The sequence below is a fragment of the Talpa occidentalis genome, unplaced genomic scaffold (genome assembly GCF_014898055.3).
Source record: "Talpa occidentalis isolate TD23 unplaced genomic scaffold, MPIMG_talOcc4v2.1 talOcc4.2, whole genome shotgun sequence".
Taxonomy (NCBI): Eukaryota; Metazoa; Chordata; class Mammalia; order Eulipotyphla; family Talpidae; genus Talpa; species Talpa occidentalis.
In genome coordinates, this window is record NW_023602073.1 from 14,274,804 (window position 1) to 14,299,522 (window position 24,719).

Here is a 24,719-nt window from a genome sequence, read left to right on the forward strand (position 1 = left end):
CAGAAGAGGCTGGAGAGGAGGAATGGATTGGTGACATAAATATCTCAGGGACAACTGACCAGATTTGACAACTAGTTTGATATGGAAAATTAGAAATAGGGCAGCATCCACTGGCTGAGCCATTCATATTGACTTTGTAGAGGTAAGGGTGGGAGGGGGTGTGCTTTTGGTGGTTGTGTGCAGCACTCTTTGAACCAGTTCGTGTCCAGTTCTCATTAAGGATGAGGCACTTAAGTGTTATCTGGTTCAAGACAAATGTCTATAAAAATAAAGGTGACACTTTCTTTGAATGGCACGCCCAGTATATTATTACGTGTTCAAATTTTCCAACTACATTGTAGTGGTTGGGTAATGTTTGTGCTGATATGAAAACAAACTTCCCAGTTCATTGCTTTTTATTTGCAGGAAACAATTTATTTTTGAGCTATATCAATGTTCCTTAATAGAAAAAATTTCCATACCCCTTATTCTCAAGTTAGGTTCTAAAAAGAGGAAAACATATAACTATTATGTGGGATGAAAATTTAGGAAAAAGCTTAGTCTCTCTGGTCCCTCCTCCCAATTTGAGAGACACTTATTTAATAGTTTATTTTATTTAAAGACTAAGGCTTCTAATTTAAAAATATGTGTATCTTATCATACAATAGCTCAGTATGCTAGTCAACAAAAATTACTTTTTTCATAATGGACCCTTCAAGAGGTCACAGATTTCTCCTTTACCAGAAAATTGAGAAAAGTCATAAATCATATTTGTTCTTTATAAATATTTAAGCCAAACCTGTCTGTCGGGTCCTTTAACATCCTACCCAGGTCAAGAGTGGCTCCAGGTCGTGGGGTCCAAGTTATCACATCAGAGTTTTTCTTGATAAGATTGTTGAGTTCAATAGGGTCATTTTTGATGTTTGTTTCCTTAATATACCTGAGAAACAAGAACATTCCCATGTAAGAACATTTGTTCTCAAATACACACTTGGGTTAATAGGACAGATTTGTTTACCCCTGCATTTGCAATTTCCTCCACTTACCCACACAAAATAAAGAATATATTTAGGATAATAACTCTTAGGGAAGAGTTATCAGTCAAAGAGGTTGTGTTTATAGCTTGTTCTTAAGTAGAATCACATAGTGGTTGGAGAACAGACACGTATCATGCGTATCATTCTGTATTGTAATTTTTTTTCTTCTCCCCCACAAAGATCCCAAATTCAAAATCAATCATTTCAACTCTTGTTCTCTAGTATCTAGCACTGTACTGCTTATTAAATGATAAATGGATTAATAATAAACAGCATTAACCAAAAGAAATTTTTATTTTTTAACCTTAGGCCAGTCCTTCTGCAAAAATTTAAGAGATATGAGACAGATAAATAATGTCAACAAGGTTAAATCGAAACATGTCAGAGAAAGGACCTATGTGATTAGACAATGTAGTTATGTCACCAGAGAACATGGAAGAACTCAAAGTGAAAAGCCACGTTTTAATGATGAGACAAATGAGGTACAGAGAAGCCAAATAATCAGTTCTGAAACGTGCTGGTAGGAAAATCCAAATTTTCTGTATGTTCTCTCTCCTGCTGCACTGTGTTGACTTCAGTGGGTGGGAAATCGTGGCTGATCCTTGCAGAGTTATTGTCATGAAAACTTATCTTAGGAACTGATCTCTTTATTATCCAATAAATTTCTAACTGCAGGCAGGCAGTCCCTGCCCTTTGTTAATAACCTTCTCCCAATATTGATCATAATATGACTCTCCGTGAAGCAGATGCTACTTGCACACAAAATGGTGTTACAGGTAGGGGTTGCTACTAAGGATCAAACATTTTATATCCCTGGCACTAAGGATCAAACATTTTATATCAGCAGATACTAAGGATCAAGCATGTTATATCTCTGGCCAGGGAGGTGTCCCACATATGGCACAGCAGATCTATCCTGTCTTGCCTGCTGCTCCCCGCAACAGTGTGTTTCAGAAGAGCTGCCTGTTCTGCTCCCCACTCTGTCTCTGGTAAATTCTCTCACCCCAGCTCCCCGCACCTCTGGCCTACACCAGATCTTCTATGCATAAATAAAAAGATAATAAAATAAAACATCTATAAGGTCTTAATATTTACAATAATAAAACTACCTCAAATACTAAAACTGGATAAATTATATATTTTCCCCCAAGGATCATGAGTTCTATAAAAGTGTGTGTGTGTGTGTACAGTGGTGATACAACTTAACTGCCTCACAATTATGACTTAAACATGCAAGTTTTAACTACCATGACTAATGGTGTTAATAATAACTGCTTTTTAACTTTTCAAATTTACTTGAATACAATTTTTGAGCTGTTTAGGGGGACAGCTCTGTGAAATTTAACACATGGATAGATTTGTACAAGGACTACTACAATCACAATACATGCAGCTCCATCACCCTCAAAACACCTTCATGTTGCCCAGATTGGGTCAAACCCTCTCTTCAATTCAACCCCTGGCAGCCACTGATATATTCTCAGACTTGTAGCTTTGCCTTTTCCAGAATGTCTTGTAAATTAAATCATAAATTCTGTAACTTTTTTTTTCCTTTTTCAAGAACTGGGGTACAGGCCAGAGGCATGGGAGGTGAGAGGATCCACCAGAGACAGAGTGGGGAACAGAACAGGCAGACAGACTGAAATACACTGCTAAGGGGAGTAGCAGGCGAGCCAGGAGAGGTCTGCCTCGCCATGCAGGTAGTTCCCTGGCTGGGGATCGAACTTGCGCTGCAGTGGCTATGGATAGCCCCACAGCACAGTGCTCAACCCCCTGCACCACCAGGGAGGCCCTATGTAAATTTTTGACTTAATCTCTTAGCCGATGACTGAGATTCATCTACATTGTTGGGTATTTCAGTATTTACTATATCCATGGTGTTTTTTCCATTCACCTGTTGGACATTCGAGTTGATTTGGTAATTATGAATAGAACTGCTGTAAATATTTATGTATAGTTTTTTTGTATGAAGAACAGTTTAATACTCTAGGAGAATTACCTAGGAATATAATTTCTGGGTCATATGATAAAAGTATATTTCAAGAAGCAGAAGGATCCCCGAGGAGCCAGAGGTAAGCTGGGAGGCTTGCCCATGCTGGGCGCCTTCTAGCCTGCAGTTCCAGCCCAGAAGGGAGCGGCACCCACCGCTGGGGCAGACCGGGTGTGCAGGGGAGCACGTCCCCGGCACCGGCATTTTGCAGCAGGGACCTTTCTTGCTGGAGACTGTGTGAAACAAGCAGAAGGCTCACCGAGGAGCCAGAGGTGAGCTGGGAAGGTCACCCAAGATGCCGGCCAGTACCAGCAACACAGTGTCACAAGGAATACAGCAAATTAGAAAACAGGCAGTAGGGAGTAGAAAAACCACATGCAACCCAGCAACTCCTCAGCAAAAAAGCACACCGCAAAAAGAAAACCATCTACCAGATTGCAATGACAGTAACTTGGAAGAACTTCTGAGCCTTCCAGATAGAGAATTTAAAATTGCTGTGATTAAAAAACTGACAGAAGTCATAAAGGAAAACAATGATAAGGGAAAAATAATTAATGACCAGAAGAATGAAATTGAGTCCCTAAACAGGGAAGTAAAAGAAATGCAGGAGATCAAAGAATTAATGGAGGCGCTAAAGAACTCTGGAAAAAGCAATGAAAGCAGAATAGATGAAATGGAAGAATGAATAAGTACTCTTGAAGACACAGAAATAAAAAGAACTAAAACAGAAAAGGAAGGAGAAGTACGAAGGAAAAAAACCGAAGAAAGACTTCGGGAACTATCTGACTCCATGAGGAAAGGAAATATAAGAGTTATAGGAATCCCAGAAGGAGATGAGAGAGATGTAGGAACAGAGAAAATATTCAAGGATATAATTGAAGAGAACTTACCAAATGCGAAGAAGGAGCTGAAAATCGATATACAAGAAGCAAGAAGAACACCAAACTTCCATGACGAAAGGAAAAATACAGCAAGACACATAATAGTAAAGCTCCCAAGAATCCAAGACAAGGAAAAAATAATGAAACTGACAAGAGGGAAGAAACAGATAACATTAAAAGGGAAACCAATCAGACTGACATCAAACTTCTCCGAAGAAACACTAAGGGCAAGGAGAGAGTGGAGGGACATAGTCAACAGACTCCAAGAAAACAGATGCCAACCAAGAATACTCTATCCCGCAGAGCTCTCCTTCCTCTATGAAGAAAGAATAAGGACCTTCCCAGACAAACAGAAACTCTGGAATTTCATTACGACTAAACCCCCACTCCAAAAAATACTACAAGGAGTCCTAAAGCCAGAACCTCAGAGGGACGAATAACAACAAAAGAAGGCCAAAAAAAGTTATTAAAAGAATAAATAAATAAAATCGAAGGAAAGACAAACACAATGGCAAATACAGATGCTAACATATCAATACTAACTCTAAATGTAAATGGACTAAACTCTTCAATAAAAAGACACAGAGTTGCAGGCTGGATTAAGAAACAAAACCCAACCTTTTGCTGTCTCCAGGAAACACATTTAGCTGCAAAAGATAAAAATAGATTCAAAGTTAAAGGATGGAAAACAATTCTACAAGCAAATGGACCAAAAAAGAAGGCAAGAACAGCTATACTTATATCAGATAAAACAGATTTCAAACTTAAAAAGATAAAAAGAGACCCCAGTGGTCATTACATTATGATCAAAGGAACAATACTTCAAGAAGAAATAACAAACACTCATTAACATATATTCACCAAACGAAGGAGCACCAAAATATATCAGACAACTATTGGCATCTCTGAAAACAGACATCAGAGAAAACACATACGTAGTGGGAGACTTCAACACACCACTATCAACAATGGATAGATCAACAAGACAAAAAATAAGTAAAGACACTAAAGCTCTAAATAAGGATCTAGAGTGCTTGGGGTTAACAGACATATATAGAAAACTAAACCCACAAAAAATCTGAGTATACATTTTTCTCAAGTGCACACGGATCATTCTCCAGGATCGATCATATACTGGGGCACAAGACAAACATCAACAGATACATCAAGATTGAAATCATACCAACCATCTTTTCTGACCATGAAGGCATCAAAATAGAAATAAACCATAAAAAGAAGGCAAGGTACTCTCCTACCTCATGGAGATTGAAACCCACACTACTGGAAGTCCACTGGACTAACGAGGAGATAAAAGAAGAAATTTAAAAATTCTTTGAATTGAATGACAAGGAGGACACCAAATCCTAAATGTATGGGATGATGCAGCAAAAGCAGTAATAAGAGGAAAATAATATAGCAATAGATGCTCACATCAAGAAACAAGAAAGAAGTCAAAGAAACAACCTAATCTCGAAGCTCAAAGATCTAGAAAAAGAATAACAAAAAAACCCCAAAACCAGTAGAAGAAAAGAAATAATAAAAACCAAAGCAGAAATAAATGAAATTGAAACTAAAAAAACAATCCAAAACATCAATGAAACCAAGAGCTGGTTCTTTGAAAAAAATAAAAATAGATAAACCCCTAGCCAGGCTCACAAGGGCAAAAAGGGAGAAAGCACAAATAAACAGGATAATAAATGAAAGGAGAAATCACAACGGACACAGCAGAAATCAAAAAGAATAATTAATAACTACTATGAAAGTTATATGGAAACAAGTTCAACAATTTAGAGGAGATGGACAAATTCCTACAACTCTACAATCACCCAAAGCTAGATAAAGAAAAAATAGAACACCTAAACAGACCAATTACAATTAGCGAAATTGAAATGGTAATCAAAAACCTCCCCAAAAACAAAAGCCCAGGACCTGATGGATTTACAGATGAATTCTACCAAACATTCAGAGACGAATTGGTGCCTATCCTTCACAAACTCTTCCAAAAAATTGAGAAGGAAGGTATAATACCTAACACATTCTATGACGCCAACATTACACTAATACCAAAACCGAACAAGGACAACACAAAAAAAAACTATAGGCCAATCTCCCTAATGAACACTGATGCAAAAATCCTCAATAAAATTTTAGCTATCAGAATCCGACAGTGTATCCGTAAGATAATTCACCACGACCAAGTAGGATTCATTCCAGGGACACAAGGATAGTTCAACATCCGAAAATCAATCAACGTTATCCAACACATCAACAAAAAGAAATATAAAAACCATATGATAATATCAATAGATGCCAAGAAAGCTTTCAACAAAGTGCAACACCCATTCATGATAAAAGCCCTTGAAATTCTTGGGATACAAGGAACATACCTCAACATCATAAAGGCCATATACGACAAGCCAACAGCCAGTATCATTCTCAATGGGGAAAAGCTGAAAGCATTTCCATTAAGATCTGGAACAAGACAAGGATGTCCACTCTCACCACTGCTTTTCAATATAATACTGGAAATCCTAGCCAGAGCAATAAGACAAGAGAAAGATATACAAGGAATCCAAATAGGAAAAGAAGTAAAACTATCACTATTTGCAGATGATATGATAATATACATAGAGAACCCCAAAAACTCCATAGAAAAACTAATTAAACTCATCAATCAGTTCAGCAAAGTGGCAGGATACAAAATCAACATGCAAAAGTCAGAAAGCCTTCCTATACACTAACAATAATCTGAAGAAGAAGAAATGAAAAAAAACCATCCCCTTTATTATCAAAACAAAAAAATCAAATACTTGGGAATAATCTAACAAAAGAGGTAAAGGACCTTTACAAAGAAAACTATAAAACACTGTTAAAAGAAATAGAAGAAGATACAAAGAAATGGAAAGACATCCCCTGCTCATGGATTGGAAGAATAAACATTATTAAAATGGCCATCCTACCAAAAGCAATATACCGATTCAATGCTATTCCAATAAAAATTTCAATGTTATTCTTCAAAGAAATAGAACAATTATTGATGAAATTCATATGGAATCACCAAAAACCCCGAACAGCCAAACTCTCCTGAAAAAAAAAAAGAAGGGAATGGAGGCATCACACTCCCAGATTTCAGGCTATACTACAAAGCCATAATCATCAAAACTGCATGGTATTGGAACAAGAACAGACACACAGACCAATGGAATCGAATAGAAAATCCAGAAATAACCCACAGATTTATGGTCAACTAATATTTGACAAAGGAGCAAAGAATACGCATTGGAGCAAAGAAAGTTTGTTCAATAAATGGTGCTGGGAAAACTGGGTCGCTACATGCAAAAGAATGAAGCTTGACTACTACCTCACACCGTACACAAAAACCAACTCAAAATGGATTAAAGAACTAGACATAAAACCTGAAACCATAAAATACATAGAAGGAAATATAGGCGAAACACTACGTGATTTGCACATCAAAGACATCTTTACAGACACATCACCCAAAGCAGTGATAGTGAAGGCAAAGATAAACAGCTGGGACTACATCAAATTAAAGAGCTTCTGCACAGCAAAAGAGACAATAACAAAAACAAAGAGAAACCCCACCAACTGGGAGAACATTTTTGCCCAAACCTAATGATAAAGGACTGATCACAAAAATCTGCAAAGAGCTGATGAGACTCAACAACAACAAAGAAAATAATCCAGTCAAAAAATGGGCAGAAGAGCTAAAAAGAAACTTCTCTGAAGAGGAAATGCAAATGGCCAACAGGCATATGAAAAAATGTTCAACATCACTTGTAATCAGGGAAATGCAAATCAAAACTACCATAAGATACCATCTTACACCAGTGAGAATGGCACATATTAAAAAACTAGCAACAACAAATGTTGGCGAGGGTGTGGAGAAAAAGGAACTCTTCTGCACTGTTGGTGGGAGTGCAAACTGGTCCAACCACTATGGACAGCTGTGTGGAGATTTCTGGACCTACTGAACATAGAGCTTCCACAGGATCCAGCAACTCCACTCCTAGGTATTTACCCAAAGGACACAGAAACATCAATTCCAAAGAACACCTGCACCCCTGTTTATAGCAGCACCATTTACAACAGCTAAGCTTTGGAAACAGCCCAAATGCCTAAAAATAGATGACTGGATCAAGAAGATGTGGTACATATATACCATGGAATATTACTCAGCATTCAAAAAAGATAAACACATGCAATTTGCAGCAACATGGATGGCGCTGGAAGGGATCATGCTCAGCGAAATAAGCCAGAAAGAAAAGAAAAATACCGGATGGTCTCACTCATAGCAGGAATGTAGAAAACTTAAATAAGGACCAGGAAAATGAATAACTATAAGAAAGTGAAAATCAAATCAACAAAAAATCTATGAAGCAGAGACACTTTTGGGGGGGTGGGTGGCGGGAGGGGAGGATTGGGGTCAAAATGGGGGGGTTGCAATTGTATGGGGAATATAAAAATAAAATTTATCATTAAAAAAATAAATAAATAAATAAATAAATAAAAATGTTAATGTCAATAGTTCCTGAAAATAAAGTTTATACAATTCAATACTTATTTCTAATTTTTAAAAATATCAAACAAATAAAATTTTAGTCAATCAAGAAAAAAAAAAGTATATTTCAAGAAATAGCCAAACTTTTCCAGATGACCATACATTTTGAATTCTCAACAGCAAAGTGTGAGAGGTCCTACTGTTCTCTATCCTTGTCATAATGAGATACTGTCAATTTTTCAAAATGTTTCAAAACCTTAATTGCTATTTCATTGTGCTATTTCAATCTGCATTAAAATCACATAAAAATCTGGGCCTCCCCGGTGGTGCAGCGGTTGAGCGCTGGGTTGCAAAGCTGCCCACAGCCTCTGCAGGGACGGTTCAATCCCCAGCCACCGGGTGAGGGTCCCACATGGCGCGCAGACCTCTTCTGCTGCCGCAGCTCCCCTCAGCAGTGTAATTCGGTCCTTCTGCCTGGCTCTGGTGAATTCTCTCACCCTCCCGCGCTTTTGACTGTACCCAGTGCTTGTATAAATAAATAAATAAATAAATCTTAAAAAAATTAAAAAAAAACACATTAAAATCATTAACCTAGTGGTTAATGAGACAGGCACATCTTATTTTTATTTGCTTCTACAGATCTTCTTGAGTGAAGAACAAATGTTTTGCACATTTGTTACTTTTTGTTTCATTTTGTTTTGATTACACAATCGTGGTGTCTATGAAAGAATTTCATTGCTTCCTTCCAGCCTGTGTCCACTTACTTAGTTTCCTTGCTTGACTGCAGTGACTAGAACTTCCAGCATGATTGTGATCATTTTTATCTTCCTACCAAAATAACAGGAAAGTAGTCTTTGCGTATTAAGTATTGTGTTCCCTGTGGGTATTTTAATGTGCCCTTTATTAAATTTAGAACATTCTTTTCTATTTTTGGTTTGCTGAGAATGCTTGTGTGTTGCTATGATTTGATATTTACCATGAGTATTTTATCTCTTTTTTTCCCTTCCACCAAACCACCCAAGTCCTTATGCCATCAGCCTCTTTTCCCCAAGTCCTCCACTCTTCCTCCTCTACCCTCTGGTAACCAGACCATGAGTAGACGTTGAATTTTGCCAAGTGCTTTTTCTGCATCTGTTGATGTGATCATATGAATTTGTTTGTTAATGGACTACATTTTTTTATTTAAACCAGTCTTACATTTGGTTGCATGATATTATCCTTTTTATATATTGTTTGATGTGATCTGCTAATATTTCATCGGGGATTTTTGCTGTGATGCTTATGAAAAGCACCAGTCAGCAGTTTTTCTTCAAATGTTTAGTGGAATTTGACAGTGAAGTAATCTGGGCCTGGATTTTTCCTTTTTGGAAGATTTAACCTATGGATTAAATTTCCTAAACAGACATGAAAATATATCTACATTTTCTTGGAGACTTGGACATTTGTGACATTCAAGAAATTTTACCATTTCATCTAAGTCACTGAATTTACATACAAAGAATTGCTTGTAATAGTCCTTTGTCGGGGTTTTTTTTTTTTTTTTTCTTGTCTGTGAGATCTGTAGAGGCAAGTTCTCTCCTGATAAATAATTGTCTCTTTTCTTCTAGATCATTCCAACTAGAGGCCTACTGATATTATTAATATTTTCTAAGGGCCAGTATTTTCATTGTTTCTCTGCTTTTTTTTTTTTTCTTTATTAGAGGCATGTTTTATTTATTTATTTATTTATTTATTTGTTTGTTTGTTTTGGTTTTTGTTTATACATGCACTGGGTACAGCCAGAAGCGCGGGAGGGTGAGAGAATTCACCAGAGCCAGAGTGGGGAGCAGAGCAGGCAGAAGGACCAAAGTACACTGCTGAGGGGAGCAGCGGGCGGCAGGAGAGGACTGCGCGCCATGTGGGACCCTCCTCCGATGGCCGGGGAGCAGCCAGGGATCGAACCTACACTGTAGAGGCTGTGAGTAGCTTCGCAACCCAGCGCTCAACCGCTGCGCCACCAGGGAGGCCCTGTTTCTCTGCTTTTTAACATCATTGATTTGTGCTGCTGTCTTCATTGTTTCCTTCCTTCCTTCTTACTTTGGGTACATTCTGCTGATTTTTTCTAATTTTTTGAAGTGAGACCTTTCTTCATTTTTAAATATGCCTATTTAATACTATAAATTTTCTTCTAAGCACTTATTTAGTAGTATCCTACACATTTTGCTATCTTTTTTTTTCACCTCAAAATATTTTCTAATTTCCCATGAGACTTCTTCTTTGTCTGATGGACTAAGAAATATGTTATTCAATATTTAATTATTAGGGGATTTTCCAACTCTCTTGACTTCTAGCCTAACTCCAGTATGATCAGAGAACATAATTTCTATTCAATTTTAAATCTGTTAAGGTTTGTTTTATGACCTGAAATATAGTTTCCTTATGAGTGTTTGTTTTTTATTAGAATGCAGGTTCTGCTATTTTCAAGTGGAATTTTCTATAAATGTCATCAAATCCAGTACATTTATGGCGTGAAGTTTTTCTTTCGTCTCGAGAATTTTCTGCTATTCTTCCATCAATTATTGAGACAAGAGTGTTAAAGATTCCAACTATAATTTTTAATTTCCATTTCCTTTCAATTTTATATGCTTTTGTTTCCTGTACTTAAAGAATCTGATGGTCTAGGTAAACATATTTAGTCTTATATCTTTTAGGTAAATTGTTCCCTGTTAGTACTTTTTGCCCTGAAGCCTACTTTGTATTATATTAAAATAGCCCACCATCCAGCTTTTTACATAGTAAATTCCTCCATTCTTTCACTTTCATGTTACCAGCATCATCATCATTTAAGCGGATTTCTTACAGACAGCATAGAGTTGGGTCTTGTTCTTTTATCCACTCTCTAGACTCCTACTAGTCACTCTTTCTCAGCTCACACTATATTCACAGCAAAATAATGCATCCCAGCACACACTGACTTATATGTAAAAAATGTACAAATGTCCAGTCATACTTGTCTGATGGGTGGGATTCCACGAAATACCCAGCAAACGGGCAATAAATTCGGGGTTGCAGGTCCTTTACCAGCCGAGCCTTGTAGTTCAGGAGCTTCCTCCTTTCTGTTTTAATGAATTGGGCTTTCCAGTCCTCTGGAATGATAGGGTTTGGATTAGAGTCTTCTCTGTGCAGAAATCACAGAAAACAAAAGCTCTAGTAGGGTAGAACTCCGTTAGGAGACAAATTTGACAAACTAATAAACCAAACAGAGCTCCGTGTCTGAGTGGATGGTTTCCCCTGGACTTACTTTATTTTGCAAGTTCCAACTGGTTATTAGGAAAATGTTGCCAAACCAGTCAGAGACACTAAGCCCTGACCTCATTTATGGCAATTCATTCAGACCCTAGTTGAACACACACATCAGCAGGCATAGTTATTCCTGCATGCAGCACATTATAAGAGCACTGTAGTTCTTTTTTAAAAAAAATGATTATTTAAACAACACAAAACACAACAAAACAAAAACAAACAGACAATCATAAATCAGAGACATACTGCAGGGGAGGAGGAGGGAGGGAGGAGCACAGGGGACTGAGGTGATGGTACACGGGTACATTGGTGAAGGGAATTCTATGGGGACTACACTTGGGGCAGGGAAGCAAACATTGTTTGAAAATGAACAATGATGTAAAAAATTTAGAAATAAAATATTTTAAAAAACAGGGTGGGAATAGCACAAGAGACTATGGTGATGGTGAACAGGTGAATTGGTGGTGGGAATTTCATGGCAACTACATGAAATTCATACATTGTACAAAAATGAAGAATGATGTAAAAAGTATATAAAATAAAAAATAAATAATACTTTGGTGTGTATAAAATAAATAAATATTTATTTCTTTATATTTTACATCATTGTTCTTTTTTTTTTTTTTTACAGTGTTTGCTTTCTTTTCTCAGGTATAGTCCCCATAGAATTCCCACCACCAATTCACCTGTGCACCATCACCACAGTCCCTTGAGCACTGCAGGTCTTATAATTATTAACGGTTCACTAAAATGGCAATGGCTTTATTATTTTGGTAAGTTATAAAATTAGAGCATGTTTGTCACACCTCAACAATGCACAGTGCTCGAGAGCATGCACAGTGGAGCCAGTTAAGACTTATGAACAAAATGCACCTCCATCGCTTAAATTCTTTAAGTCTCTTTCTTCCTCTGTAAAATGGAATCCTGATACCTAGGTCAGAGGCTGTTCCTTTTTCCATTTGCTCATTCATTCAATCAATATTTATTGATGACCTACTATGTCCCAGACATAGTTCCAGCACTGAGAATACAGGGGTGAATAAGGCTAAGCAGGTCCCTGCTCTCATTCTACTGAGAGAAGCAAATAATGAACAAATAAATAAATGAGGTTATTTCAAACAGTGAGGAGGTGAAAGAAAGTAAAATGGGGCAAAGGGGGGAGAGTGGTTGGGATAGAGTGGAGTGGAGTAGAGGTGTGGTTTGTGAAGATGATATTAAACCACAGAACACAGACAGAAAAGAAGAGAAGTTGCTAGCAGCATGGACTTCAGGGCACTCCAGACAGTGGAAAGAGCAAATACAAAGACCTGGGGCTGGGATGCACTTGGTGTGTCAGGTCTGAGGAACAAAAAGCAGACTGATTTGGGCTGATACATCACAAACAACAGGGACAGTAAAGGAAGTTGAGGAATTAGGTGGGTCCCAAAGCATGTGGGGTAACATGTCAGGGGACTATTTCTACTATATTCATTCGCTGTGAAAATTTGATTAACATGGGCAAGGATATAGAAAAAACAAAAGTTAACTGTAACCTAGACAGAACCACTACTAACATTTTGGTATATTCCAGACCTTTCAAAATGTACATGGATCCACATATACACACACTCATACAAGAATGGGAATATTCTAGTTAACCTTTAACTGGTATATTTTGTCTCTCCAGTCACAATTAAGGCCTTAAGGATAGCAACACTCTCTATCTCCGGTGGTCATATACTTAGGAGTATGAACATAGACTTGTAGAACAACAGAAGGAACTGGATAGAAGCTTTCTTCATCCTGTAAGTACTGCATTCTCTCCCACACCTTGTTAGACAGAGATTATTTACCAAATATATTAATTTATTAAGAGGACATATACTAGACACTTACAATGCTTACTGAGGATAACAAGATGAAAATATATATATACCCCCATCCAACCCCAGCATCACCCTTAGACCCAAAACAGAAGTATGTTGGCCCCACACTTATTTTTTTCCAGGTTTAAAATATAATTGACTTATTACATTGTATTGGGTTTAAGGTATGCAATGTGATTATTTGTAATGTGATCATTTTCCAAACTCCTGGGCCCTAGTAACCCCACATTTTGGAGTGGCTTTCTTTGGCTGTACCCCTCCCCTGTAAGTATTTCACAAGGTCTAGTGGATATGCCCACTTTGAATTGCACAACTTTACTCTGAACACATTTCAATAACATTTTAGCCTGAATGATCAATGGCAGGCCTTTCTACCAGTTCTGCGCTATGATCCACACGAAGACTTCAAATGATTCAGACCATTCTCTTTCTTGGCTATTCCTGAGAAGCTCCATAATATCCTTAGGGCTTCTTTCATTCTCCAGCAGCACATGTTGCGCTAGAAACTTCAGTTTATGTATGATTTGCAAAGTCTGCTTTCCCAGTAAGATTGTAAGATTCTTTTGGAAAGGGGCCATGTCTTAATTATCACTGTATTTATTCTCACAGCATTTAGCAAAGTGCCATGCCTAGCCCTTGGCATCAATCAGATATAAATTATTACCAGTAAACTTTCCACCGCTGAAAGTCATTGGAAAACCTGATGCTCCTCCAGCAAAATCGCTCATCATTAGAGCAACCTTCTCAGGCAGTCTTCCCCCATTGGGTCTGGTGCAGTCCACCGTATTGAGGATTTTATGACCTGTTGAAAAATGAAGAGGCATGATATTCACAGTGAGGTCTCAAAAAACCTAGCTTGCATTCCCAAGGCAACAGTCACCCATGAACAGTCTGTGTAATCTGACTCTTTTCATTTAAAAACAATTGCTTATATTCGGAAAGAGGAGAGAGTAAGATTTCAAAACCTGAAGTCTTTAATCACTGGTTTTGAATTTTAAGTGAATAAATCATCCCGTTCAGTTGGGTGGCTTCCGGATAGCCCATGAGGCCACTGTAGTGTCACTCCACTCCAGATTCACAGGCGACTACTTGGCTTAGTCAACTCTCTGCAGATGCTGAGCCCAGAGATGCAAGGGGAAGGTTGACAGGATCAACACAAATCTCTCAGCCTCCCGCAATTTCATTCAAAGCTCAATTCAGATGATTGTTGGGGCTGGAGGCCCCAACATATAGGCAGAAGTGTGTGATTACATTACATGATGATATATTAAAATAAAAGACATTTATTGAAAAAGGCACTTTTGAAGAAATCACTATAGGTGAAATACAGAATGTCTATTGCTTTACATATATTATTGCGAATTTCTTTTCTGGAAAGATTATGTGAATGATAGCCCATTTTTCTAAGACAAGGATAGACAAAATAAGATTCTATGGAAAATTAAGAGGGAAGGTAAGCATAAGATGAAATTTACATTAGCTAGTATTATCCTTCCTGGCAGTAATATTTGTCATTTTTCATTGTTGATGAGGATAAGAAAGTACCTTTGTATTCCACAATAATGCAAGTGTCCATCTCAGGATGAACGCCATCCATCAAGATCATGAATCGAAGATTTTTGTCTACCTGGAATTTAATAATAAAACCAGCAATTGTGTGTGTCAGTTTGGCTTTTGAGTCAATATTTGATAAAGCTGTTACCTCTTCTGGAATTAGGTTCCCCTTTACTCAGTACTGGATTTATTATCCTCTGCTCTTCTACTATAGTTGCTACCACTGGTAAAGGGAAAGAAAAATTTTATTTTAGCTCAAATAAAAGTAGTTTTTAAACAGTCCCAAAGGACAATGTTTTCCTTAATCATTTTTGTTGTTGTTGCAAAAGGCAAGAGTTTATTTCTTGTATCAGTGTTTTGTAGTTTTCTTGGTATAGGTCTTTCACCTTCTTCGTGAGGTTTAGCCCAGGTATTTAATTTCTTTTTTTTTGGTACAGTTGTGAATGGGATGGTTTTCTTGATTTCTCCTTCTTCAGACAGATTGTTTGCGTACAGGAAGGCTTTTGATTTTTGTGTGTTGATTTTGTAACCTGCTACTTTACTAAACTGTTTTATTGTTTTAATTAGTTTATCTGTGGAGTTTTTAGGGTTCTCTCTATATATTATCACATCATCCACAAGTAGTGGTAGTTTTACTTCTTCTTTGCCTATTTGGATTCCTTGCTTGTCTTTTTCTTGCCTACTTGCTCTAGCTGGGACTTCCGGTATTACATTGAAAAGCAGTGGTGAGAGTGGACATCCTTGATTTGTTCCAGATCTTAAAGGGAACGCTTTTAATTTCTCACCACAAAGAATGACATTGGCTGTAGGTGTGTCATATATGGCTTTTATTATGTTGAGATATATTCTTTCTATTCCAAGAATTTCAAGGTCCTTCATCATAAATGGATGTTGGACTTTATCAAATGCTTTCTCGGCATTTATTGATATGATCATATGGTTTTTGTTTTTGTTGATGTGGTGAATTATATTAATTTATTTTTGGATGTTGAACCATCCTTGTGTTCCTGGTACAAATCCCAATTGGTCATGATGTACCATCCTTTTGATGCATTGTTGGATTCAGTTTGCTAGGATGCTGTTGAGTATTTTTGTATTTGTGTTCATTAGGGTGATTGGTCTATAGTTTTCTTTTTGAAATTAGTGTAATGCTACATTTGTAAAATGTGCTTGGCAGTATTTCTTCTTTCTCAATTTTTTGGAAGGTATGTGATACACCGGAGGGCTTGCTTGGCTATTTGTATTTCTTCTTCTCCCTGCTGTTTGCTTTAGGATTTGTTCTATGCAGAGGGTCACTGTGCCATTGGTGCTGGCAGGCATCCCTTCAAGGTGCTCCTACTGGGAAATCAGGTACTGGTAGCCAGGCCAGGTATGGCATTGTCATGCCCAGCTTCACAAGGACCATGATGTTGTAAAATGGGCTAACGGGTCCTAGCACTGCAGATCACCAAGTCTCTGTATACTGCTGGTCTCTTCACTATGTGGGCATCTTCACCTACAACATGGGGTGGGGTCAGTGCAAGCATGTAGGGTTTTGCAGAGATTCTAATACTGTCTGTGGGCCAAAATGCACTCGTCCAGATGATCAATGCTCCCCATGTGGGCTGGGGCCTTCCTGGCTTTATTCATATTTCCAGGCAGGATGTGTAGGGGTCACCAGCCTCTAACATTTGTGTGCAAATAGAAGGGTGCTCTTCCAGATGGTCGTTGCTCTCCTTTGGCTTCTGGGCCTTTGTTTCTTTAATCTTAAAACAGCTACACCACCTAAAATTCATCTCAGAAAAGGTAATTACAAAGATGTCTGACCTGCTGCCATATTCCAAACGGCACCACGTTGATATTAGTCAACTTGACACCACTCTGATTCAGATTCCAAAACACAGGCCTTTCCGTATTTCCAACATAAATGGGAATATTTGGCCTTCTCCCAGCAAGCTTCTTCAGTGTGGGATAACTGGAATCAGAAGGATAGAAAGGTTAAAAGGTTAAAAAAATAAAGAATCCTCTAGTACAAGAGACAGTTTGTTCCTGATATCAATACATTAGCCAAGAAGCAAGGAACTCTCTAGGACTTCAAGCAATGCATTTTTGTAATGGGCAGTACAAAGCAATCACTCATTTATATGATATTGTTCTTGCTATATAAGCAATAGGCAATTGCTACCACACACTACTGTTGTTACACAATGCATGAACCAGGCTTCTCACAATCTTGAAGTTGTGCAAGTTTCATTCCAGGAGATTGTGGGACAAAGGTATCATGCAGTAACAAGTTTATTTCTAAATCGCTGGGCCACAATCCACCCACCCCCATCCCCCGCCCGCCCAGTGAGTTGCCCTCAACTTGCATCACAGGCAATTCATTACTAAAGCAGTTAACAACTAAAGTTTTTAAATGACTGCTTTTAGAAAATAATTTAGAACATGCTCATGTTTTAGAATCCCCATATACTTTGAAATATCAAGGAGCCAGTCAAGCAGCAAACACAATATTCTTAACTATGGACATTTTAATCGAGTATGTCTTGCATGTGAACTTTGTCATGCAGGGCCACAGACAAAGAAGGCTGAAATTGCTTCACTTTAGAACACTGTGGACATAGCTAGATGTATTGGGAGCTTAGCAGTATCGATACAGACCTCTGATCAAGCATGAAGAAACAAGACCCTTAATTAAACCACAGGACTGGTAATATTCTCCCTCTTCGGCTAACAGTTCATTCCAAATGTATCACTTTGTAAGGGAAATGTCTTTCACCTTCCTGTCTGGTTGCCTGGCTGTGCAGTTTGTGAAGTCGATACTCACAGCAGTATCACATATCTCTGGGTTAATGAAGTGATGGGTGAGGATGCTCCAAAAAAATAGGAGACCCTGTTGTGTTGGATGTTTTACACCAGAAGTTGGTATCCCACAGCAGCCTGCAGCTGCAAGCTCAGAATGGTTTTTATCTTTCTAAAACTTTGAAGAAAAACTCCAAAGGACAATATTTTCATGACACATGAACAGGATATGGTATTTCTTTCTTACTTTGTTTTTTTAAAGATTTATTTATTTATTTATACAAGAACCGGAGTATAGGCCAGATGTGGGGGAGGGTGAGAGGATTCACCAGAGACAGAGCAGGGAACAGAACAGGCAGACTGAAATACACTGCTGAGGGGAGCAGCGGGCGAGACAGGAGAGGTCTGCTGAGCCATGTGGGTATCTCCTCAGCTGGCAGGGCTCGAACTCACACTGCAGAGGCTGCAGAAAGCTTCACAGCACTGCGCTCAACCACCTGTGCCACCTGTGCCACCTGGGAGGCCGAGGATATGGTATTTCTGAGGCACTAGCCACGAGTAAGGTTTTACTGGAACACAGGCTCTTTCAGCACCACCCCGGGCTGCTTTTGTGCTGTAACAGCACATGTGAGTGGTGCTGACACTGAACGTGTGATTTGTAAAAGAATATTTAGTCTGGCCCGTAACAGGAAATGTCTATTGATCTCTGAAATAAATGTTGAAATAAAAAAGGAAGTCAGCTTTGATCATCCCTAGCCTAGACTTTTGGGTGGGACTGAAAGGACAGGGTAGATTATTTTTTCCCATAGTCACTCCTTCCTCACTCCCAAAGGTATAAAGTGTGGAAGCACCTTTTAAATTATGCTCTGTGAATGTAGGCATTTATCTAAATCAGTCCTCTAAAGGTTTCAATTAATCTTCTTTCATCAGGGCCTCCCCTGGTGGTGCAGGAGGTTGAGCGCCACGCTGTGAAGCTGCTCACAGCCTCTGCAGCGCTGGTTCGTTTCCGGCCGGCCAGCAAGGGTCCCACATGGCGCGGCAGACCTCTCCTGTCATGCCGGCTGCTCCCCTCAGCAGTGTATTTCATCAATCTGCCTGTTTTGTTCCCCGTTCTGTCTCTGGTGAATCCTCTCACCCTCCCACAAATCTGGCCTGTACCCTGGTTCTTATATATATAAACAAATAAATCTTTAAAAAAAAAATCTTTTCTTCATCCCAACTGAATCTACAGTGAAGTGAGCAGTGACTGCAAGTTACATAGGCCTTTACTGCAGGTTTCTCTCAGGAGTTGCACGCTGAGACTGTTACCTCAGGTGGTCCGAGTGCATGTGGCTGATGTAAATTAGGTCAGCTTGGCACAGCCGCTCCAGCCAATCATATGGAGGCTCATGTAGCAACCACCATCCTCGGGCAAAAGCAGGACCAGTTAACCAAGGGTCAAATACCATCCTCTTATCTCCCAGCTTGAGGTCCATGCAGGCGTGAGTGAGGTACGTTATCTGTCAGGAGAGAGTGCCATTCAGATTATGGCATCATTGCTGAAAGGTTGGGGTTGGTTTAGCTGACAAGTTATCATGGAGAACTTTGCTCCTAAGCACGTCAGAGGACTCAGCATGAGTCTTCACAGAGGTCACAACTCCCAGCTCAGGATACTCCCAGCAATCTTGGTTGGTTTTAGGTGTCAAACCCAACAGATATACCTAGTTTTACTTTACTTAAATTAGCTCCTAAGTAATTTTTGTACAGTCTGCATTGCAAATTATATTTTGTGCCCAGACTAGTCCTTCACAAACAGTTTATAAAGAAAGGCAATTAGAGGTGTTATCACAGGGATTTTGGGATTCAAATGCCAGCGGAGTTGTGAATAGGAATATGAACCACTATTTCCCGGTGAACTTGGTTGGGTCGGCATAGCCAGACACCCTGATTAAATAGGCTTGCAAAGCATTCTCTTCTAAATTACTGTTACTGCTACCTCACCCTTTCAGGCTGTCAAGATCTTCCAAAAATGGCTATGAACAATGACTGGCAGGTCCAGGCTGGGGGATTCCAAACCAGTGCCTCATTTCCTTCTTATGGTCTGGCCAACTCACAGGAAAAAAGACTGCACCATTGTGTATAAATGCCAGGCAAAAAAAATAAAAATAAAAAAAAAGAGTGCATCAAAAGGCAGCGGTAAGGAGACAGTAACTCCAGTGTGAAAAGTCAACAAAGAGGACAAGGAGAGGTCAAGAAATCAAAGTAGATTTTATGACGCTTCTTCTGGGTGGTTTCCTATTTATTTCCTCAAAAAAGTAACTGCCCATTTTCATCAGCATCTCAAACATTCCAGAAAAACAAAATTTTGATTGTTTACTTGTCCCAAATTACCAAAGTGTTTCCTCTGGTGGAAACTCTCTTCTAAAACTAGGAAAATTTATGCAAGGGTTGGTAAAAGATCTCAGGATATTTTACAGAAATATACAACTGGCCATTTTGTTTGGCCATAGTCATCTGAAATCAAGAAGGATTTCTGAACTACCTCCAATAGCTTTGAAGACTCTCCTTTAAGACTTACTCTGAAAGTTTTTTTTTTTTAAAGATTTATTTATTTATACATACAAGAACTGGGTACAGGCCAGAGGATTCACGGGAGACAAAGGGGGGAACAGAACAGGCAGATCTACTGAAATGAACTGTTGAGGGGCGCAACGGGTGAGACAGGAGAGGTCTACTGTGCCATGTGGGTCACCTCCCTGGCCAGGGATTGAACTCATGCTGCAGTAGCTGTGGATTGCTTCATAGTGCTGACGCTTACGCCACCAGCGAGGCCCCAAGACTTCTCTGAAAGTGTTTTTTTTTTTTAACAGTCTTTTGGTGGTATATTTCTTTGCCACACTTGCCAAATTCTGGGAGTTTCTAAAAAAATGTGCTCAAGAGTTCAGGATAATTTTACTATATGATTTAATTTGCCACCTCAAAGTTTATTCACAGTAATATAGGATGTGTGTGTGTGCAAATATAATTAATGGACATCTGGATTTTATTCTATATATGTAAACATATATTTATATATAAATGGATATCTTAGCTTTATTTTTACATGTATGAAATATATATACTTATATTTAAATGGATATTGTAATTTTATTTGCTTACTTTTTATTGAATATTGGTTTTTAACACAGTATGTTTCAGGTGTACAGCTTCTTACTTTGACAACTATTCATATCATACCCCACCCATCACCTAATGTCTAGTCACCAACTATCACCAGCCGACTCCCTTCTACCTATTCCAGCCCTTTCCTCCCCCACTCTGGTTTTATTTTTGGTGCTTAAAACTACTATAATATTAACCTTTCCTTACCTGTACTTCCCCAAAAGCCAAATCCTCAGGAGGTCTGGGGTCTGCATCCCAGGGGTTTGGAGGATTCAGTTCCAGAAGTAGAAGTCCATTCGCTTCATCCCTTTCAATCACTAGAACCAAAGAGGAAAAATCTAGATCAACAATGAAAATGACTTTTAAAACACATTCTTTTTTTGTTTTTTTTTAGAAGTGAGGTACAGGCCAGAATCATTGGGGATGAGAAGATTCACCAGAGAGAGCTGGGAACAAAACAGGCAGATATACTGAAAACCATTGCTGAGGGGAGCAGCGGGCCAGACAGGAGAGTTCTGCCGAGCCATCTGGGTTGCTCCCGGCCAGCCACTGAACTCGCGTTGTAAAGGCCCGGACAGCCTCACAGCACTGTGCTCAACCCCCAGTGCCACCACGGAGGCCCCTAAAACACATTCTTAAAATAGAAGTGCAAGGCCCAGATACACAGAGCCATCAAAACCCAAAGGAAATGCAAAATCAAAGGCGATGCTCGTTTGTGGCAAGCAATGTCTGAGATGGGGACTTAAACTCAACACAGACACGTAAGGGGGAGTCATGGAGGGCTCTAGGGACCATACTGAGGAGAAATTTCGATTTTATCTTGTGGCAATAAGGGTAATGAAGAATTATAAATAATCATGGCAGATATTGCTGGTGGCCTGCACAAAACTGGGGCTCTCCTTCTTCCCTACTGTTCATATCCTAAATTTTTTTGGAATGTCAATAGGCCTATCTGAAGCCAATGGTTTCCTACGTTCCTCTGTATAATCAATGGTCCTGGGCAAAGTGCTGTGAATAGTATATATAATCTGGTTAATGAGATGTGAGAACTCTACTAGTGGAACTTCTAAGAACACTTTCATTTTCCCCCCAAAAAGGGACAAACTCAAAGGATCTGCACTTTCTGACCCTTATCTTTCCCGTTCTTGTTTGGAACCTGGTTGCCACACCTGGAGGAGCAGGAGCGATACTGAGTCCTGCAGTAAAGAGCACGGTATTAAGGATGATAGAGCAGAAAGGCAGAAGGAACTTGGCTCCCTAATAAACCACAAGCTGCAGAACGGCCCAAGATCCTGCTTTCCAGCTTCTTAGGATACAAGAAAGACAAGCCCAGTATGGCTCAGGCCTTTCTTACTTGGGTTTTCTGCCATAATGGCTGAAAGCAGTATCTCACTGCCACAGCAAGGGAGTATTGGGAGCAGAACTGAGCTTTAGGCAGAGCGCTGAGAGACAGTTGGGGAGGAGCCAGTGGAGAGAGGCAGCAGCATGTGTGAGCGCACTCACACTCATGGGCCTTGGCTGGGATGACAGACAGCTTTTGTTTGGAATCCTCACTGCCCTGTCATCACTTAACAGCTGTGGGCAAGTTACTTGATTTCTCCATTCTCCAGTGTTTTCACTTCTATTTATTTATTTATTTAAAGATTTTTTTAAAATTTTATTTTTTATTTATTTTTTAACATCTTGTTCATTTTTAAACAATGTTTGCTTCCCACCCCCCCCCCAGGTGTAGTCCCCATAGAATTTCCTTCACCAGTGCACCCGTGCACCATCACCTCAGTCCCATGGGCTCCACCCTCCCTCCCTCTGATCGTTTTCCCTCTTCCTCCCCTGCAGGATGTTTCTGAAACCTTAGCTACCTCCAAAGACAGTCAATCCTGAGAAATGCCAGTAATTTTATTAATGGCTAGATGAAGTAAAGGAAGACATAGACTAAGGTAGTCCCAAGGAAACAGCATCACCCTCTTGCCAGCAAAGCCATTTTCCCAGTTTCTTCAAAGTATCTAAAAATGTTTGGCCTCCACTTTACAAATGTATATTAATTATATTCACTTCAAGATATTTGCTTATGGTAGAAACTGAAGTAAATTTATCAAAAAAAAAGCTTATACGGTGCATTTTAGAGATTTTTTTCCTCAGTGGATGAACAAAGACTTAGATATGCCAGCACACTTCAATTTCCATCTCGAGAGCCCACCCCAGAAGCAAGTGAAAAGCAGGGAAAAGGTTAGGGTGACTAGTCTAGGGTGGGTCTTGACTGATGATCTGAATTAGTATAACTAATCTCAGCTTAGTGTCCAGCTTCCCAACGCAGTCCTACCCACTTCCTTTCTCCATTCAAACCTCCCAAACTTGCCTGCTGGAAAATGAATGGGGCTTGGTTTTTTTTAATTTAGCAATGACACCAGACAAATGCCTCCTCCAGTCTTCCTCTTTCTCCATCTCTCTCGCTTCTCCCCTCTGCTTCTTCACCTTCTCTCTGCTCAGATCCTCCCTTCCTTGGGTGGGACAGGGAACCTGGAACCTCCCCTTTTTATGGATACAACATCTAGCTATGACGTTCCAAACGAACATTTCCAGAAAAACTGGAGATCTTTTTGGCTTAGAATTTGCAACAGAGGCATCTCCATAAAAAGAGGGAGGCTTCATGTTCCCTGCCCCACTGAATGAAGGGTGGAGATGAGCAGCCAGGTGATGAACACTTGGAGAGATACAGGAGAAACAAGGAGACACAAGAAGAGACACATGAAGAAGGGCCCACTTGCTTCTTGCCTTTGGACTTGCACCAGTGATATGGGGGACTTTGAGAAGACACGTGGAGTTGAGACATGTACAAACACTTCGAGGAGACATGTGGGTGAGATGTAACAGGATGGTCCCTGGGAGAGGGGAGGATCCAGGTTTCCTGCCTCACGTAAGGAAGGGTAGGGCTGATCAGGGAGGAGAAGAAGCTGGAGAGGAGCTGGGAGGAAGGAAGGAAGAAGGATAGAGAGCAAGGAGGAGACCTGGAGGAGGCACATGGAGCAGAGAGACATGAAGAAGCTGCACTTGCTTCTTGGCCTTGGACATGGGACTTGGGAGACAGGGAGGGAGATACTTGAAAGACACATGGGTAAGAGATCCATGGGTAAGTTAACAATAACAGCACTTATTTTGATTTTGCTCTTTTCCTTCCAGACTTGTCTGGCCCCTTATGCCCCTTTCCTATGGGTCCCCACCAGAAGGTGCCCTTGGACTTGTGGCAAGCCTTTGTTATCAGTCGCCCTGCTTTGAGCCAACCCTGTTGGTTGGGCATTTACCCACAAGGGGATGGGTGACTTTGGGTACTTGATTTGGAAACTTTATTCTTCCTCTTTTCTTTGCTGCACGCTAATTGTAATGAAGTTCTTTTCCATGGAAAGTCTTACACACTAGAGTATAATTTGTCTTGATGCAGGAGATGGTAGAACCTATTTAAAACAGGCAGGCTGGGGGTTCAGGGGTTCCCCGCTCCCTGCCCTGTAACAGATTAGCAAGTGAGGGGGCTGACAATGGCAGCTGATATCTTGGTTTATTTCTTGATTTGATTTACCCCTTTGGTCCCAAACTTGTTTGGCCTTTCCCTGTGGTTTCCTGCCAGACCCATGTGTTAGTTTTATGACTGATCCTTTTGGCTGGACATTTACCCAGGAGGGGATGAGTCACTCT

At 39.6% G+C, this 24,719-nt stretch overlaps 1 protein-coding gene across 1 annotated transcript in view; it reads right to left on the reverse strand.

The window, feature by feature from the left end:
• Nucleotides 1-24,719, reverse strand: part of LOC119253514 (cytidine monophosphate-N-acetylneuraminic acid hydroxylase-like) — a 123,427-nt gene that overhangs the window by 17,603 nt on the left and 81,105 nt on the right. Inside the window, exons 5-11 of the mRNA XM_054697867.1 lie at nucleotides 21,240-21,349; nucleotides 19,200-19,390; nucleotides 16,917-17,064; nucleotides 15,102-15,183; nucleotides 14,221-14,358; nucleotides 11,399-11,534; nucleotides 749-919 (exon numbers count right to left, since the gene is read on the reverse strand). Coding sequence (XP_054553842.1) covers nucleotides 749-919; nucleotides 11,399-11,534; nucleotides 14,221-14,358; nucleotides 15,102-15,183; nucleotides 16,917-17,064; nucleotides 19,200-19,390; nucleotides 21,240-21,349 — 976 coding nt within the window. The remainder of the gene's footprint in view (nucleotides 1-748; nucleotides 920-11,398; nucleotides 11,535-14,220; nucleotides 14,359-15,101; nucleotides 15,184-16,916; nucleotides 17,065-19,199; nucleotides 19,391-21,239; nucleotides 21,350-24,719) is intronic.